Source organism: Thecamonas trahens (assembly GCF_000142905.1).
Source record: "Thecamonas trahens ATCC 50062 unplaced genomic scaffold supercont1.22, whole genome shotgun sequence".
Taxonomy (NCBI): Eukaryota; order Apusomonadida; family Apusomonadidae; genus Thecamonas; species Thecamonas trahens.
Genome location: NW_013657658.1, coordinates 128191 through 146177, shown reverse-complemented (window position 1 = coordinate 146177; position 17987 = coordinate 128191). Strand labels below are relative to the sequence as shown.

General features: G+C 65.2%; 8 protein-coding genes across 8 annotated transcripts in view; 2 read left to right on the top strand and 6 right to left on the bottom strand.

Moving 5' to 3' along the window:
- Positions 1 to 20: 20 nt before the first annotated feature.
- On the bottom strand, positions 21 to 251 carry AMSG_05253 (uncharacterized protein; the record flags this gene model as incomplete). Its single annotated transcript, XM_013902518.1, has 2 exons — positions 21 to 32; positions 60 to 251. 2 exons carry the CDS (start codon positions 249 to 251, stop codon positions 21 to 23), a joined length of 204 nt encoding a protein of 67 aa, XP_013757972.1.
- Positions 252 to 625: 374 nt separating this feature from the next.
- AMSG_05252 (uncharacterized protein) lies at positions 626 to 2258 on the bottom strand. The gene has a single exon (XM_013902517.1). The coding sequence runs from the start codon at positions 2252 to 2254 to the stop codon at positions 719 to 721; it is 1536 nt and encodes a 511-aa protein (XP_013757971.1). The 5' UTR covers positions 2255 to 2258; the 3' UTR covers positions 626 to 718.
- A 286-nt stretch (positions 2259 to 2544) lies between these two features.
- On the bottom strand, positions 2545 to 6795 carry AMSG_05251 (WD repeat protein 17; the record flags this gene model as incomplete). Its single annotated transcript, XM_013902516.1, has 3 exons — positions 2545 to 2900; positions 2930 to 6617; positions 6784 to 6795. 3 exons carry the CDS (start codon positions 6793 to 6795, stop codon positions 2545 to 2547), a joined length of 4056 nt encoding a protein of 1351 aa, XP_013757970.1.
- A 447-nt stretch (positions 6796 to 7242) lies between these two features.
- On the top strand, positions 7243 to 7718 carry AMSG_05250 (uncharacterized protein; the record flags this gene model as incomplete). Its single annotated transcript, XM_013902515.1, has 2 exons — positions 7243 to 7373; positions 7520 to 7718. Exons 1-2 carry the CDS (start codon positions 7270 to 7272, stop codon positions 7716 to 7718), a joined length of 303 nt encoding a protein of 100 aa, XP_013757969.1. The 5' UTR covers positions 7243 to 7269.
- Positions 7719 to 7933: 215 nt separating this feature from the next.
- On the bottom strand, positions 7934 to 9823 carry AMSG_05249 (selenoprotein O; the record flags this gene model as incomplete). Its single annotated transcript, XM_013902514.1, has 1 exon — positions 7934 to 9823. One exon carries the CDS (start codon positions 9821 to 9823, stop codon positions 7934 to 7936), a length of 1890 nt encoding a protein of 629 aa, XP_013757968.1.
- A 196-nt stretch (positions 9824 to 10019) lies between these two features.
- On the top strand, positions 10020 to 12620 carry AMSG_05248 (uncharacterized protein; the record flags this gene model as incomplete). Its single annotated transcript, XM_013902513.1, has 2 exons — positions 10020 to 10698; positions 10933 to 12620. The coding sequence occupies 2 exons, from the start codon at positions 10020 to 10022 to the stop codon at positions 12618 to 12620; spliced, it is 2367 nt and encodes a 788-aa protein (XP_013757967.1).
- Positions 12621 to 12684: 64 nt separating this feature from the next.
- Positions 12685 to 16150, bottom strand: AMSG_05247 (uncharacterized protein; the record flags this gene model as incomplete). The annotated part of the gene is made up of 2 exons (XM_013902512.1): positions 12685 to 15882; positions 16091 to 16150. The coding sequence occupies 2 exons, from the start codon at positions 16148 to 16150 to the stop codon at positions 12694 to 12696; spliced, it is 3249 nt and encodes a 1082-aa protein (XP_013757966.1). The 3' UTR covers positions 12685 to 12693.
- Positions 16151 to 16314: 164 nt separating this feature from the next.
- The window catches only part of AMSG_05246 (cystathionine beta-synthase), a gene marked incomplete at its 5' end in the record, with an annotated part of 1941 nt that continues 268 nt past the window's right edge, over positions 16315 to 17987 (bottom strand). Inside the window, one exon of the mRNA XM_013902511.1 lies at positions 16315 to 17843. Coding sequence (XP_013757965.1) covers positions 16372 to 17843 — 1472 coding nt within the window. The 3' untranslated portion in view covers positions 16315 to 16371. The remainder of the gene's footprint in view (positions 17844 to 17987) is intronic.

The window sequence follows — 17987 nt, the reverse complement described above, 5'->3', positions numbered from 1 at the left end:
GGAGCGGGCGTGTTATGGGCTCACAGGTGCTGCTTGCGGTAGTGGGCGGCAGAGAGGACGCAGAAGACGGCGGCACCGAGAGAGATGACACCGGGAATGCCACCCACAAAGACGGCGAGCATAAAGTCGCGCTCGTTGACGTTACCGCCGAGAGTCTTCTTCTCCTCGGCTGCCGCAGGGTGGGCTAGGACGAGGACGGCCGCCAGCGCCACGAGTGCCAAGCCGGCCAGGGACAACACTGTGCGAGCCATGGTGTGCGGGAGGAGGGGGAGGGGATGGGAGTGGGGTGAGGGGAAAGGGGAGGGGAGTGGGGTGAGGACCTGGTGGCTGTCATGCCCTGTCCCCCCCCCCCCTTCTCCCCCCCCCCCGCCTTCCTTCCCACGCGGCGAAACGTAGTTTTGTTCGTCACCGTTCGTCGCACCGAGTCGCGGCCTGCTCACTGCGGGAGTCAGGCGCACCATCGCTGAGGTCCGCCTGATGCGCTGTCGCCGGCCGGATCGCGGCAAGGGGGGTGGCAATCGTTCGTCACAAGCAGTAGGAGACGTCACTTGGGATGTACACTCTTCACTCTGCGTGCTGGTCAAGCATGCGCCGACGGCGCGCGGAAAGTGGCTAACTCTTGGACAACAGCTCTTTGTCAGCGAGCTGTTGCGAGCACACAGGCGGGCGGCTCGCAAGGCCGCACCCAGACTTGCTGGAGGGTGTAGAGGCTGGAGGCTCAAGCCTTGGCGGGCGTGGCAAAGTATCCCGGCGGCGGGATCTCGGGAACGGCAAAGAGCTCAAAGGCTGCGGCGCCATAGGCAGCCATGCAGGCACGCTCTGTCGCAGTGTACTGCCGATCCGCAGCCGGCTCGGCCACGGGCTCCGCTGCGGCCGCAGCAGCAGCAGCAGCAGTGGCAGCAGCGGCGGCAGCTCCCGCACCCGCTCCCGCGGCCGCACCGGCGCCGGCTCTCGTACCGGCTCCCATCCCAGCTCCGACACCTACCCCGGCGCCGCCGCCGCCCACGGCAGCTTCATCTGCGGGTGGCGAGAGGTTCCCCATGGTGTGGGTCTTTTTGACCTCGTCGACAAAGGCGTACGGATTCATCATGACAGCCTCGCGCTTGGCCGCCATTGCCTGCGCCATGGTAGCCTCGACCTGCACAAACCGCTGCAGACCGTCACGCGATTCGGCCATGGCCTTGTACGCCTCCCATCGCATTTCCTCGGCCTGAACGTCGCCGGCATACGTACTTGCCTGGCCCTCGACTGCACCATATGCCGAGAACGGCCAGATTCCGTACTGACTCAAATCGTCACGGATGATCTTGATCCGCTGCTGGGTTGCCGCCGACGTTTGCCCCGCGCCGCCCTTGGCTCCGTGCCCGGTGGCTCCGCCGCCCTGGCCAAACCTGGCTCCGCCGCCCTTGCCGAACCCGCCGCCCTTGCCGAACCCGCCGCCCTGGCCAAACCCGCCGCCCTTGCCAAAACCGCCGCCCTTGCCAAACCCGCCACCCTGGCCAAACCCGCCACCCTGGCCAAACCCAGTCGCGCCCGCACCCTGGCCAAACCCGCCACCGCTCCCGCGCTGCGCAAAACCGCCGCCACCGTTTCCGCTCCCACGCTGTGCAAAGCCGCCGCCGCCGCCCTGGGCATCCTTGGCAAGACCGCCGGGTCCAGAGTGGGCGTACTGGCAGTTGGAAGCCTTGCGGCACGAGTACTTCTTCCAGTGATGGCACACGCCCTTCTTCTTGCCCTTGCCCTTGCCCTTGCCCTTTCGCCCGCCGCCACCGCCGCCGCCGGCTCCCCCCATCGTCACCGTGTCATCGCCAAACGCCCGGCCGCCGCCGCCGCGATTGCCGAACCCTCCACCGCCACGGTTGCCGAACCCGCCGCCACCGCCTCCACCTCCGCGGTTGGCAAACGAGTTCTGCCCGAACGAGCCGCCGCCAAAGCCGCCACCGCCGCCAAAGCCGCCGCCCCCACCACGATTCCCAAACGAGTTCTGTCCAAAGCCACCACCACCACCACCGCCTCCACCGCCGCCGCCGCCTCCGCGAGCACCAAAGCCGCCACCACCACTGGGGCCGTCGTGGCGGAACTTGCAGCTGTTGCCCCTGTTGCACTTGCCCTCTTTCCAGAACTTGCACACCTTGCCACCACCGCCACCGCCACCGCCACCGCCACCGCCACGTCCTCCGCCGTTGTTGTTGCGCCGGCCACCGCCCTTGTTGCTCTTTCCCTTGCCCCGGTTGCCCTTCTTGCGGCGCGCCATCTACCGCCGTCCGACCCGCCAAGCACACACCACCGCCAAGCACACACCACCGTCATGCACACACCACCATCATGCACACATGAGTCATGCACACATGCCCACACCCCACACTCAGTAACGTTTGCTCTCCCCACCGCCACCCCCCCCCCCCCCCCCCTACCCCCCACCTCACTTACTTGCGACAACTGTGGCACCTTCCCCCCAACACCCCCCAACACCACCCCTCCCCCCAAACACCCCACATAGGGCAAACATGGTCCGGGGACTCTCTCTCTCTCTCTGGCTTTCACTCAGAACGGATTGATCCGACGCCCGTCATTCGCGGGTGAGAGAGCATTGACCAGGCCCCACATGAGCGCCTCCTCGCGCGGGATCCAGCCCTTGCCCACACCAAACACAGGGCCGTCGATCTGCTCGCCCGAGAACATGGACCACCGCGGATCGCGGGTGTTGACGCCTGATGGCAGGCGCGCGCCCGAGACAATGATGACGCCCGAGGTGGAAGCGCCGCTTCGCGAGCCTCCGCCGGCCTCGGTTGAGCCGGCGCTGACGGTGAAAGAGGCCGGGAGCGAGGTGGAACCCCGGAACGAGGCGGCCTTGCGAGCAAGCCTTGTGCGTAGCACGCCCATGGACCGCTTTGCCGCCTCTGCCCCAGGGCTCTCTCCGGAGGCGTACGCCCGCTTGGCCGCCTTGAGCATGCGATGGGCCATGCGGTCGTCGTTTCGGGCGGCGAAAAGTGCGCGGCGGTGAGCTGAACAAGGCCGATGTCGCCGGCAAACGGCGCTTCAAAACCGCCGCTCTTGACGAGGTCAGCGACGTTGTCGACAAGTGGGCCGACGACGGGAACAAAGCCGCGGTACATGGCGCGGAACGCGCCCACGTACGACGCGTACGCCATGACCTCCTTCCTGCGGGCGTAGCGCCGGAGGACAGAGCTTCGCACGCACGTCATCCAGTCGACAATCTCACCGATGGCCTCGAGCTCAAAGGCGTCGCAGCGCAGGAGCTTCGCCACAGCGGCGAGGCCGGCATCGAGGCCAGGCTCGGGCGCCGACGAGAGCATGTATGCCCGCACCACGCTCGCACTCGGTTCGTCGCGCTCCTGTGCGCGAGTCGCCTCCTCCAGGTAGGCCTCGGGCGAGCGAAGGCCGGCGGCGGCATGAAGGGCGTTCCGCGAGAGCTTCTTAAGCCCGCCAAAGCGGGCGCAGATCCGGGCGGCCGAGTTGATCGGGTCGCGCACCCGTGAGTCTTTGAGGCAGGCGAGGGCAAGCTCAAACTCGCCAAGTGCCTCGGCGCGCGCTGCGAGCGCCTCATGGACGTGGCGCGTGTGCGGGACGTCGAGGGCGACGGCGAGGGCAACGGCAATCTCGACCTCGTGGCCCTTCATGAGCTTCTGCACGGCGCGGGCGACATCCTCCACAGCCAAATGGCACGCGGCAGCGACAACCGGCTCCGAGTTCTGAAAGTGGCGCTCGGCAACGAGGTCGGCCACGCGGGCGACAAGGCGTGCGTCGCCGCGACCTGCGCCGGGCCCGCGGTCGACGCCGCTAAAGGCGGACGAGCCAGCGGAGAGGACCGAGACAGCTTCATCGGCCATGCCTTCGCTCGAGTCGATTGTCTCACGGCGGACGCGCGCGCCAAAGTGGGCTGCCTCGTAGGCACCAGTCAAATCGCCGCGCTCGATGAGCCACTGCACGAGCGCTGGCGTTCCGCCGGCGGCCGCCTGGTACGCCCCGCCCTCGTCCGAGCCACGCTCATCGAGGACCGAGGCGTAGCGGGCACAGAGCGATTGCCAGTACGCCATCGAGACGCAGGGTGCGAGGGCGACGGCCTTTTCATACTCGCCAAGCTCAAACGAGATTTCACACACCTCGCGCATGCGGCCAAAGCGCAGCGCCTCCTTTTGCGCGGCAGCGAGGCGGTCGCGCCGGCGCGGAGCGCCGACCGCGCCGCCAACAAACTTGGACTCACCGCCGAGCGCCACAGTCGGTTGGCCGCTGCTGGCGACAGCGCGCGTGTACGGGAGGGCGACGCGGACGTCGTCGTCGGCCGGGGCCTCGCCGGTCAGCGCGGCAGCGGCCAGGGCAAAGAGCTCCTCAAGTCCGCGCGGGGCAAAGAAGAGGCCCAACAGGCGGGCGTAGCCCTCAACCGTGCCGAGCGCCACCTCACCGTCGTCAAGCGCCGCAGCGAGAGCAGCCGAGGCCGGCCCGCACAGCCGCAGCGGTTGGCTCGCAGACGACACCACGTCGAGCGGCGAGCCGAGGAGCGAGCTCAACTCGGCGGCGCCGGTCAGCAGCTTGAGGCGAGTCGACGCAATGACTGACTCGACGCACCACAGGCGCAGCGTGGTGTCCCGCGACGACGACGCAAAGACAAAGGGCCGCTGCGGGTGGACGCTCAGCCCGTAGACGTCGGCGTGGTGGTCAAGGACCGTGGCGAGGCACGACGAGTCGCGGACGTCCCACAATCGGATGGACGCGTCCCAAGAGCCGGAAATGAGAAGGTACGGGATTTCCGGCGACCAGACGATGCCACGCACATTCGAGGTGTGGGCCGAGAGGACGGCGACCGAGCTGCCGGAGAGGACCGACCACACACGGACATCCTCGTCGTCCGAGCCCGAGGCAACCCAGTCGCGGACAAGCGGTGAAAAGGCTACGTTAAAGGCACGGGCGCTGTGGCCGGTGAGCGTCTCGACGCTCTTCACCCCGCCAGAGCCGCCCGTGAGTAGGTGCTCGAGGTCAAGCGTGTGGAGGCGGACGGCGCCGTCGTGGCAGCCGGTGGCGAGGAGGCCGCCTGCAAACGGCGACCAGTCGACGCCGTAGCAGGCCTTGGGGTGACGGAGCTTTGCGAGCATGTCGCCGTCGACGGTGCAGACCATGACAGAGCCGTCGCGCGAGGCCGAGGCAAAGATGCGCGGGTGTGTGGGGCACCAAGCAACCCGAAACACGGCGTCGGTGTGATGCTGAATGCGAGTGACAACGACGCCTCGCTCGACATCATAGACCAGGACGTGACCCTCGGCTGACGAGGCAAGCAGGACCGGCTCGGTTGGCGACCACGAGAGGCAGTAGAGGACGCCCTCGTTGCCCGGCGACGAGCTCACACACTCCATGCTCCGCACGTCCCAGACCTTGACCGTTCCGTCAAACGAGGCCGTGGCGAGGTGGTTGGCGTTCGACGGGCAAAACTTGGCGTCAAAGATGGTCTCGCGGTGGCCCGGCGAGGCGAGGCTCTCCCAGCCGCGCTTTTGCAGCGAGTAAACGCCGACGGAGCCGTCCTTGAACGAGCACACGGCCGAGCTCGACTTTTCGAAAAAGGCCAGGTTGTGAAAGGCGGCCTCAGAGACCTTGATCATTTCCTTGTATGAGTCACGCGAGACGTTCCACACGCGGATGACGCCGGCGCGGGCGTCAGTGGTGACAAACTCGCCCGGCGAGCGGACGACCCAGGCGAGCGACTGGACGCCGGCGCTCGGACATTCAAACTTTTTGAGCCGGGTCTGGCCCTCGACGTCGTACATGCAGAGGACCGAGTCCATAAACGCGGCGAGGAGGTAGTTGTTCGAGAGCGGGTCCCACGCCAGGTCACACACCGCTGGGTTGGAAGCCGAGGAGGCGTCGTCGCGTCGAAACTTGACAAACTCGACCGAGATCTCTTCTGCTCGCGACGAGCCGCGGCGCGACTTGGACTTGGACTTGGCCTTGGACTTGGACTTGGCCTTGGCCTTGGACTTGGACTTGGACTTGGACTTGGACTTGGACTTGCCACCGGCCGAGCTCGCTCTAGGCCGGCCGTCGTCGTCATCGACGTCAAAGATGGCGCCGCTGGCGGAGCCCTCGACCATGTCGGCCGGGGCTTCGGCGATGATGATGGTGCCGTCCTCGGTGCCGAGCGCGAGGATGGAACTCACCTTTGGGTTCCACCGGAGGAGGGTGATGGTCTTGGAGGTCAGGCCCGTAGCGACTTTTTCCACGTTGGCCTCAAAGTTCCAAAACACGAGCGCGCCCTTGGCGTCACCGTACCCGATGAGGGTGCGGACAGTGGGCGAGAATGCAGCGCAGGTGGGCGTGGCGGCGGTCCGAACGCGGGTCAGCTCGGCACCCGACTGCACATCCCGGACAATGACCTTGTTCTCCTGCGAGGCCGAGAGAATGAGCTTCTCGTTGGTTCGGCACAAGTCGACAGCAGTAATGGTCTTCTCGTGGCCGGCGAGTACCCTGTAGAGGCGGAACCCGCCGCCGTCGGTCCGCTTGTACACGTACACTGCAAGCGTCGAGGCGTATGCGTACAATGACGAGTGGGCCGAGATTGTGTGGCGGTTCCACGGCTGGGCGCCTGCCGGAAGCAACGCAACCTGCTTCTGTCTCTCCCGCGGCACCCATACCCCATCACAGCGACACACACACCGACACACACACCGACACACCGACACACACACCGACACAACCGAGCTGTGAGTCTCGGTTTCCCGCCCTTGGCCAGCTCCGCCCCCCCACACACACAAACACGCACACACACACACATACGCATACACACATACGCATACCCCTCACCTACACACACACACACACACACACACACACACACACACACACCTGCTAGCTGACCCCCCTTCTCCTCTGTCCCTCCCCCCTCACCCCTCCCCTCCCTCCCCCCCCCTCCCACCACCCCCACCCACCCACCTACCCCCCTCCTCTCACCCACACACACTCCCCACCTCCTCCATACATGCCTCCCCACTACCCCTGCCCCTATCCCGCCCATTGACCTACCATGCGCCCACAACCGACAGAGAGAAAGAGAAAGAGAAAGAGAGAGAGAGTAGTGAGCCCATTCCCCCCCCCCCCTCCCGAAACCAACCCCTATCCCGCCCCTCCTCCGAGAGTATTCAGCCAGCGGCCCCCAAACGACCTTCCCTCCCTTTCCCCCCGACACACACAACTCCCTCCCACCACACCACCACACCCCCTTCCCCCCCCCCCACCCCACCCCCCTCTCCCCCACACACACCCATGGCTTCCCGTGCTGCTGTTGCTGCCGTCGCAGACCTGGCAAAGGTCGTCCGCGAGGTCCGCTTCCACTTTTGTGAATACTCGTCAGCCTCTGAGCCCATGCGGTACGTCCTACCTTTGCCCATACCCTTGCCCAACCCCCTAACCCTACCCCCCCCTCCCCTCCCCCCCTCTCTGTGTCGCCAAGATCCCCCAACACACACGCACATACACCACACACATATACATATGCATGCATACATTCCCGTAGCAACTACGTGGCCTCCAACTACGTCGCGCTGAAGAAGGCCAACCCGGAGGTGCCGCTGCTGGTCCGCCCGGCGCCCGGCGTCTCCCCGCACATTGTCCTTCGCCTGCCCAAGGGCGTGGAGACCACCATTCCGCTCGCTGACGCTGCCGACCCGGCCGACATTGCCGACCGCCTCACCACCACCATCAAGACCATCTAAACAATTTCTCTCTTTCCATTCCACCCTGCACCCTGCCAACTCGACGCTCCGCGCGTGCACCACAAACACCGCCCGCTGGGCCTGCCCGGCTCGGAGACCTGGCCGGCTCGCCCACGCGTAGCGCGCAGAGAGCTTGGGGCCAAGCATCGTCATGGGAGACAGGCCTACAGCGAGCGATAGCACACTCGGGAGCGGAGCTGGAAGATCTACGAAGATCAGGTGACCACCATCGGCTCGACGGCGCCGTCGGCGCCGGCCAGCCCTGCCACGGCGTCGTCGTCGAACCAGTCGACGTCGACGAGGGCGTCGACAAGCGCAAAGTCACCGCTTTCGGCGGCGTCGATCGCGGCCTGCAAGATGGCGTTGCGCGGGACTTGGGCAGGGTTGGCTGCCGCCATTTGCGCAGCACGAGTCGGCTCATCAGAGCCGGCCTCGGCAACCATGGCGGCGTACGGCCCGGTCAGATACGACTGCCAGGCGGCAGTGTCGTCGGCCACCTTTTGGTAAGCGGAGAGCGCGCGGGCGCGCTCCCGCACTTCGGCCTTACGTAGCTCGCCCTGCAGCACGCGCGGCGGAATGTGCGCGAGCATGTGCGGAGCGGTGGCGAGCAGTTGGCGCACCGCAGCAATCTTCTCGTCCGAAATGCGGCCCTGGGCGGCAGCCTCTAGCTGTGCCGGAGTGACGCACCGGGATGCAATGCGCGCAGCGAGCTCAGTCTCGTTGCAGCCAGCGTGAAGTGAAGCGAGGAGCCGGAAGGTCGAGGTAAAGTCTGCGCCGGTGGCGTCAAACACCTCAAACAGGCTCTTGGCATACGCGCGCACCTCGTGCGGCTCAACATCGGGGCGGAGGCCGAGCTTCTCGCGCATCCGGGCAACGTACTCGTCATCGTAGGCGGCAAAGAACGCGTTGCGAACCTCCTCCTCGCTCATGCTTGCGCCCTCATCGTCCAGAAGCGGCCGGAGCGATTCGGCAAGTCTGCAGCAGTTCCAGGCGCAAATCTCCGGTTGAGCGCCGTAGGTGTAGCGGGCTCCATCGTCCGAGCCGTTGCACACATACTGGGCGTTGTAGTGCTCCAAAAAACCGTACGGACCATAGTCAATGGTCAGGCCAAGGATGGACATGTTGTCAGTGTTGAGGACGCCGTGGCAAAAGCCAACCGTCTGCCAGCCCGCGACCAGGCGGCCGGTCCGGGCAGCAACGTCGAGGACGAGCGCCTCAACCGGCCGCTCGACACCCGCCAGGTGAGGGTAGTACTGATCGATGACAAAGCGGGTGAGATCGCCAAGGACATGCGGAGCCGAGGCCGAAGGGCCGGCGCGGCCAGTGACTTCGTCCTCGCTCCGGCAAATCTCAAACGAGCCGAAGCGGAGGAACGACGGCGCGAGGCGAGTGATGACGGCGGCCGGCTCCATGGCCGGGTTGCCGTCGTAGAAGACATCGCGTACAACGTAGGTGTCTGAGACAACGAGCGAGCCGGCACGGGTGGTGGGGATGCCGAGGGCAGCCATGGCCTCCGAGGCGATAAACTCGCGGAGCGAGGAGCGCAAGACCTTGCGCCCGTCGGCGGTGCGCGAGAATGGGGTCTTGCCCGCGCCCTTGTACTGGATCTCCATGCGCCCTGCAGGCCCGCCCACGGTCTCACCGAGGTACATGGTGGCGCCGTCACCAAGCTGGCCGGAAAAGTAGCCAAACTGGAAGCCGCAGTAGCAGTGGGCCGCAGGGGATGCGCCGGCCGGCACAACGTTGCCTGCAAAGACAGCGGCGGCATCGTCGCGGTTGGTGGCCACGCTCGCGGCGAGAGCGTCCTGGTCGATGCCGAGGAGGGCAAGGGCGCTACGCGAGTAGGCCACAAGACGCGGCGAAGCCACAGGAGTCGGTGCTGCAGCCGCAAAGCATGCGCCTACAACCTCGCGCTGCGCAGGTGCGCCCGGCGGCGGCTCGGCCTCGTACGGCAGCGACGTCACGCAGCTGTTCTCCCATTGGAGGCTCTCCAACAGCTCGAGCACCGACGGCACCTCGCTGCCATCACCATTCGCGAGCTTGTTGCTTGCCTTGGCCGCGGAAGTGCCGGGGCTAGTCGGAACGGTGTCGGCTGACGCTGCCATGCGGTGCTCCCGAGGCTGATCACGCGTGCGGGCGAGCGACAGGTGGGCTGCTTTCAGTGTTTGCAATGAATACCAGCATTCATCGGTCTATTCATCCAGGTATTCAATTCGGTATTCCCTTTCGGGGCTATGAATACCCACATGTGCGACTTTGCCCGGACTTGACGCCAGAATCTACACCGCTCTCAGCACTACCATGACCGGCGATGTGCTGCGCAACTTGCGTGTTCGCAGTCAAAGCAAGTCAAGCGTGTACTGGTCGGTGGTTTACGAAGATGAAGGTGGCGAGGATGGCAAGTTTCGATGCATGCTGTGTGGCGTGCAGGTCACCGCCTCGCATGGTAAGACCTCCAACATCGCCAACCACATGAAGCTTCAGCACCGCAGCCTCATCCAGCGGCTTGCTAAGGCAGTCGGCCCTGAGACCTCGTCCCAGCCATCCATCACGCAGTCACTTGGGACGCTGTCCGGCAAGTCACTAGCGGCTCGCAAGAGGGCAACGGCGCCTGCAGCCGTCAAGTTCGTCCTGAGCTCGCACTCGCCGTTCCGCATCATGGACAACCCCGACATGCACGCCATGGTGGCGGCGGCATCGCGCCTCTCTGTTGAGCAAATCAAGCAAGTACTTCCATCTGCGTACCAGGTAGCCGGACCTGGCCTTGATGCGTTGTTTGAGCGCTGCCGCCAGTCCGTCGTCAACCTGACAAAGTCCGGACCTGTCGTGCTGTATGTCGACGAGTGGACGTCCAAGGCGACACACAAGTCATTTCTCGGCATGTGCGCCTCCTTCTACAATAATGATGGAGAGCGTGTAACCGTTCCGGTTGCTTTTCGTGCCCTCACGCCTGAGACTATGCTCGCGATCCAGGAGACTGGTTTGGATAGCGAGCCATCATCAGGCGCCGTAGCAGCGGAAGCACTGGATCACCTGTCTACCAATGCGGCCACACTGGCCAGTATGGTGAAGGAATGCACGGATCGGATGGGACTGGAGTGGGGCCGTGTTTGCGGCGTGGCGACTGACACTACGTCGGTCATGCCGTGCATGGCGCGTGAGCTTGGTCTGCCTTGGTTTCCCTGCCTATCCCACCGCATCAACCTCATCGCAGGCAAGGTCATCCGCCACCTCGGCTCGGTCGCCGAGCCCTGCCCTGAGCTCATCATGCAGGACAACATGCTCGACCTAGTCGGAGACAAGCTTGTGGACAACTTTTCGGACACGGAGGGGGATGACGTAGGTAGCGACACCGAGCCAATGGAGGCTAACTCGAGCGATCCAACGCCAGGTCCGTTCAGCGGAGCCGACTTGTCGGCGCCCGCACCAGTTGCGCCAGTGGCCAAGCGCAAGAACCCCGGTGCTACCAACGATGACGTCCCCCTCGACGATTTGTTGCTCTCAGACCTGCCCAATGCCCCTCTCGATGGTCGCCCGGATCCTCTGTCGAAGGCTCGTCGCATTGTGGCCCTCGTTCAGCGCTCGTCTAAGGTCAAGCGCTACCTCGACCATATCATTGACAAGAAGGAGCACTTGGAACAGGAGGAGTACAACATCGAGGTCTCCAAGTACAAAGGGCTAGTGCAGGGCGGATTGGCGCACAAGGTCGCCCCTCCTATCATGCCACGTCGTCGTCCGCGGTCGCTGCGCCCATCTGTCGTCACCCGCTGGGGGTCGACTGTTGCCATGCTCAATCGCATGCTCGACATGCGCGAGGACATTGACGAGCTCTGCTCCATGCCGGAGGTCTCGGTCGAGAAGCTTTCGGACGACGACTGGGCGCAGCTCAAGCTCGCGTACCCAGTCCTCAGCATGATCGACATGGCCTCCACCAGATCGCAGAGGGAGGATAATCGGCCCTCGGATGCGATTGTGACGATGCTGCATATGCGCTCCGGCATGCAAGAGATTATCTCAGTCCAGGCGTCTGGCGCGGGCACAGCCGCTTTGAAGGCAATCGGAAGCGAGCTCAAGTACTTTGCCGAGCAAGACACATCGCTATTCGCTTTCCTCATTGACCCCGAGGTCACCCATGAGCAACTGCGAGAGTTTTATGGCTGCTACGCCAAGGCATTGTACGGCGACAGAACGACAGATACCTTGATCCAGCGCGTTCGCCGCGACGTGTGGGGCCGCTTTGCGAGCAAGATTGCGGTTGCATTCCATGACCAGCTTGCGCGCACCGAGAACGAACCTGTCCCGGAAGTGGTGGACATCGCGTTTGCCCCAGATGATGCTCCTCGGCGCGCCTCTGCATCTGCGAACAACATCAGTGCCGGTTCATCAGGTGTGTCCGAGTGCGGGACTGAGTCGTCACGATGTGATGAAGTTGTGGACCTTATTCTGCAAAAGTACAAGCGCCAGCTTGAGGCTACCACCGGTAGTCGCGTTGGGTCCAAGAAGCCGCGCACGGCCTTTGCCCAGCAGGCGAGCAACCGCCCTTCCGCGACTCTGCTAATCGAGAGTTACTCCAAGGCACTTACTCAGGCCATCTTCGACTACAAGAACATCGGTGTAACGATGTCGCCAGACGCGCGCATCCAGCTGATCCCCGCCTTGGCCCGCACTAAGTGCCGCTTCGGTGACGATCAGCGCATCTTCGATCTTATGGAGGCAGCAACGGCGCTCCTTCGTCCGCTGCTGCTCCCCTCTGCTGCAGCTGCGAGCGTGGAACGGCTCAACTCGGTGGGCACAGACATGCTCACTCGTAAGCGCAACCGTCTTGACTCCGAAAGGATCGAGAAGATGGTGCTCACGCGCTGCTGGATCGCTGCCTCCACGAAGCTCGGTATCGACCTGTAGAGGAATATTCATTCCAAAGGTCCAGGTATTCATTCCTGACCAATATTTCGCGAAATTTCAAACACTGGCTGCTTTACTGGCGGCTGACGCGATCAGCCACACCGGCACTCATGTTGATGGACGGGCCAGCGGGAGATTGCCGCCGACGCTCCCACACTTGGGCGAGGACGTGGCGCTGGCCCAGGCGCCAGCCATCGGTGACGGCGAGGGCCTCACCGAGTCGATCGCAGGCGACTAGGGAGGTGCGCAGCTCCTCGCCGTCCTCGAGGAGGGCTGCGACAAAGATGGCCGCGTCGAGGAGGCTTTTGGCCCGGAGCTGGTCGAGGAGGGCGCGGAGAAGGTCGACGAGTGAGGCCTCCCAGAAGAACAGTGCCAGCGAGAGATAGGCACGCGGGTCGAGCTCGCCGGCGGCCGAGTAGGCCTGGACGACGACTTTGAGCGCCATTGGCTCTGCACGCCCCGCGAGCTCGGCGACAAGGACAAGGTGAGCGACGGCGTCGCGGACGTTGCGGGCGAGCGACTCGCCGTCGAGCGCATCGTCGGCGGCCCAGCGCGGCGGCGAGCCAAATAGCGGCAGCGGGGCTCGCGCTGGGAGCTGGATGGGCTCGACACCGGCCAGAACGCGCGAGGTGTGGCCGGCTTCGTGTGCGGGGTCGTCATCGGCAGCACCAGCTGCGGTCCGAACGTCGAGCAGGACCTTGCCCACGGCCCGGGCGCGCTCCAGTGCGCACTCAAGGGCCGAGGCAAGCTCGCCGGCGCGGATGCAGATGGCAAAGCGCGACCAGAGATCGAGGTGCGGGACGGCGAGGGCCGAGGCGACCGCGCCGCGGGCCTCGAGAAAGGCTGCGAGCTCGGCGCAGTGGCTTGCGTGGATGACCTGTGCCCACTGCAGCGCGCCCGCGTGTTCGCCAGCGGTGGAAAGCAGGCGGAACTTGAGGGCGGCTGCAGCGAGCGAGATGGGAGTGACCCGGTTGCGGGTGTCGAGAACAAGTAGGGCGTCGTCGACGACGCCGAGGAGCGCAATGGCGCCGGCGGGGCGGAGCTGGTCGGCGAGCGCGGTCTCGCCCTGGCCAGGCCCGCAGCTGCCGGCGAGCGCGGGTGGGACAGCATACGAGGCCAGAAGCCAGGTGGACGCCGCGAGGCGCGACGGGAAGAGGACGCGAATCTCGCTTGCGGTGGCGAACAGCAACGAGTTGTTGAACCAGACCGCCGAGGTGAGGCGGAACGGGGCCCTGCAGACCGACTCGAGCACGCCGGAAGGGCCGGCCTCGGCGACAACGAGGTGAGAGTCGTAGGCGACGGCGACGCGCGCCCCGTGGCACACATCCCACACCAACGCGCGCGGCAGCTCCATGGGGTGGCCAACAACCTTGTGCTCGGACCAGTCGACAAAGACAAGGTGGCGGACAAGGCGCCACTCGTAGCGGGGCGCGCCGTCGGCCGCCGACGGCTCAACCGTGGGTGCGAGGCGGCGCTCGGGGCGCAGAAAGCCAATGCCGAGCAGCGGGCCTGAGAACAGTTGAACGACGGCAGGGTGCGCAGCGAGCGGGTGCAGGCCCGAGTCGGACGCGGGTGTGGCGGACGAGAGTGAGGCGACGTGGTCGGGCATGGCAGGCAGCGCAACCGACGCAGCAGTGACCGAGACCTGGCCAGCAGAGTCGATGACAGAGACGGAGACAGTGGCAGCGAGGGCCTCGCCGTGGCGTGGAGGGACAAGGCTGGAGAGCTTGACGTCCCACCTCGCCTCACGCTTGGTGCTCTTTTCGGCGACGGCGACGTCGGCTAGGATGGCGTCGCGAGCGTCTTGCGGAGCCTGCAAGCAGACGGCAAAGGCGTCGAGATCAAGGCCAGAAGCCCAGGCGAGGTCGAGGACGGCGGACGCGCGGTGGACAACGGCCCAGGAGGAGGTGTCGTAAATGACGGCCTCGCGAGCGTCGGCAAAGAGCACAGCAAGGTACTTTTCCGACGGCGAGAGCGCAAGCTTGGCAACGCCGGAGCGTGGCAGAGTAGCGAGAGGGACCAAGTGCGTTGCAGTGGCGGCAGAGGCATAGGCGCCGGCGCGAAGCATGTTCTCAGAGAGGGCAAGCGAGGCAAGACACGCGTCTACAAGCATGTAGGCAGAGCGGGTAGCGGTGGCGAGGGCGCGGAAGGGGGCGACGCCGGCAATGGCTGTCGGCGGCGCGTCGTGTGACGAGGCGTCGAGGGCGACGACCAAGACAGCGTCTGCGGTAGCGACGATTATCTCGTGCGAGTGGAGGCTGTGGGACTCGCAGTGGACGAGCCGCACTTTGTCCTTCTTTTTGAGGCCCGGAGCAATGTCGAGGAGCAGACGGCGCAGATCGAGTATGGGCGAGACGAGAGCTGCGGCACCGTCGACGCGGACGACGTACAGATGCGAGTCCTTTTCGCGAATAGCAAGCATGGAGGCGGAGCCAAAGCGCGGCGAGCGTGCAGGCGTGAGAGCAACAACGGGAGGTGCCTTTGATGGCAGCGAGACAAGGTTGACGTGGCCTCCGTCGCCGTCGGTGTAGACGGCAAGCTTCTTGTCAGAGCCGACCGAGTACATGAGGGCGGGATCGGTACCGACGGCGAGGGAAAGCAGCGAGCCGGAGTGGACTTTGGGGATGAGATGGAGAAGGGTCTCACTCTCCAGATCCCAGAGGGCGACCTCGCCCGAGGCAGCCGACATGAGGATCGGCTTCTGCGCCGAGGCGACGACGAGGTGGCTCACGGCCTTTGTGTGCGCACCCGAGAGGCGGGCAACCATGCGCTCTTCGGCAGCGTCCCAGACACGGATGACGCCGTCGGTCCCGCCGAGGACGATCTGATAGCAGGCGTGGAGCATGGCAAAGGCCGCGACGGGCTTTTCCAGATGGACGCGCTCGAGGACATGAACGACCGACGACGTGTACTCGAGCATAAAGACGCGGTACTCGGCGACAACAACAATCCAGTGGTGGCGCCGCGGAGCGGAGCGGGTGCCTGGGGCGCCACCGTCGCTGCGGCCTGCGCCGCGGTCGTCGGCAAACTCGTCGTCGCCGCCGCTGGAGTGGGGCTCGGGCGCGGCCCAGCGGTGCAAGTGCGGATCGGCAAAGGCAACGCCGACGATGGCACCAATCTTCTCGGCTTTAGGCGCACTCCCGCTGGTCAGCCCCAAGCCCGGGCCCGTAAAGTCTGCGGCTTTTTCCACTTGCCGCAGCAGCGCCCAGTTTGCCCGCTTCTCGTCGTCGAGGGCTGAGAGGGCGAGTTCCTTGAGGACGACCTGCCCACCACATGTATGCGTGAGTGAGACGTGCAACGGGGGAGGGGGGAGGGGGGGGGAGGGGGGGGGGGGGGGGGGGGCACATGGAGTGACACGTTGGTGGCAGCCTGTCTCTATGGCTGCGTTCCCGTACCTTGTGTCTGTAGTCCCACCAGGTGACGGTCTCTCGGGCGTCACAAGCGACTACCCAGGGGTGGACAGGATGGACGGCTATGCTGCGGATCTTGTGTGCTGTTCTGCCTGCAAAGGCCACATGTGCGTCCTGCATGTCCGCCGCCACCACCACCACCACCACGTCGACCAAGGTGCGGGGTGCGGTGTGAAAGAGAGAGTCAGGTGTAGGGGGACGGGGAGGGGCGGAGACGGGCAGGGCAGAGGCTCTGCTCTGGACATGGCACGTTCACGCACAGCCAACCAGTAGCAGGGTGCAGGTACAGACAATCATAGTTTGATGGTGGGCATCGCCCGCCTTGGGAGAGTTAGGGCGAGCTAGGCGAGGTGGTTGAGCACAGTCTGCGGCGTGACGATGCCGCCGTGGGTCCCGTCCTCGTTCTCCATGACAGCAAAGCCCTTGGCGCGGACGACGCGAACGATGTGGCGCAGCGGATCGTCGCGCTTGACGACCGGGAACGAGTCAAAGCCCTTGATGCTCGTGATGGCGTCGGACGACGAGCCGCCGGACGAAGTCGTGAGGTGGTTGAAGACCTGCGACTCAGAAACGACACCAAGGTACTTGCCCGAGCCGTCAGCGACAGCCACGACGCGGGCGTTGCCGGCCTTGAAGGTGGCGTTGAGCGCCTCGACGGCGTTGAGCACGTTGGACTCGTTGAAGAGCGGGATGGGCTCCTCCGGGTAGAGCGACATGGCGTCCTGCTCGCGCCAGACCTTGGTGGCGGCGTCGCGGACCGGATCCGTGTGCAGGCCGGTGTCGTCCATCCAGGTGTCGCTCACAAACTTGGAGAGGTAGTTGCGGATCGAGTCCGGAAGAATGACGACCGCGGTCTGGTCCTCGCGAAGGTCCTTGCCGGCCTCCACAACAGCCTGGATGACCGAGCCTGACGAGCCGCCGCAAAGGAGGCCCTCCTCAGCGATGAGGCGGCGCGCAAACTTAAAGGTCTCGCGATCGTTGGTCTTCACCCACGTGTCGACAAGGTCGTGCTGCAGGACCGGGATCATAAAGTCGTAGCCGGAGCCTTCCACCTCGTACGGCGTCACAGGGCCCGGTCCGGCGAGAATAGAGCCCTCAGGATCCGCACCCACGATCTGGATGTCCGGGTTGAGCTCCTTCAGCCGGCGTGCAGTGCCGGTGATGGCGCCGCCGGTTCCGGTGGCCACAACGAGCATGTCGACCTTGCCGCCGGTCTGGTCCCAGATCTCGGCACCGGTTCCGTCGTAGTGAGCGAGCACGTTCGACGGGTTGAGGTACTGGTCGAGCACGTGCGCGTTGGGCAGCTCGTCAGCGAGGCGGAAGGCAATGCCGATGTGCGACTCGGGCGAGTCCCAGGCGGCATCGTTGGGCGAGCGGATGACGTCCGCCCCGAGCGCGCGGAGCACGTTCTCCTTCTCCATCGACATCTTCTCCGGCATGACAATGATGCAGTTGAGCCCGCGGACGGCGCAGGTCATGGCGAGGCCGATTCCGGTGTTGCCGCTCGTCGGCTCGATGATGGTGTCGCCCGGCTTGATCCGGCCCGCCGCCAGCGCGTCCTCCACCATGCGGAAGCCGATGCGATCCTTGAGCGAGCCACCGGCGTTGAAGAACTCGCACTTGGCCAGGACCTGACACTTGAGCTCGTCCCGAGTCACCCGGTTAAGCCGAATCAGCGGCGTGTTCCCGATGGCCTCCAGAGCATCGTCCATCACCGTGTCGGTCTTGATCGGCGCCCGGAAGTGCCGGTGCGGCGACGGCTCGTCCGTGTTGGGCTTCCACGTGCACTTGGAGATACCCGGGTGGGTCAGGTCTGTAGTGGAGGAGCTGTGAGACGGCGCGAGAGGGAGGACGAGGAAGGGCGATGGAATGGGAAGGGGGTGGGGGAGGGGGGAGGCCGAGCAGGAGGGGGGATTTTGCTCTACTCTGCTCAGCTCGAGCTGGCAACAAGGGGGCC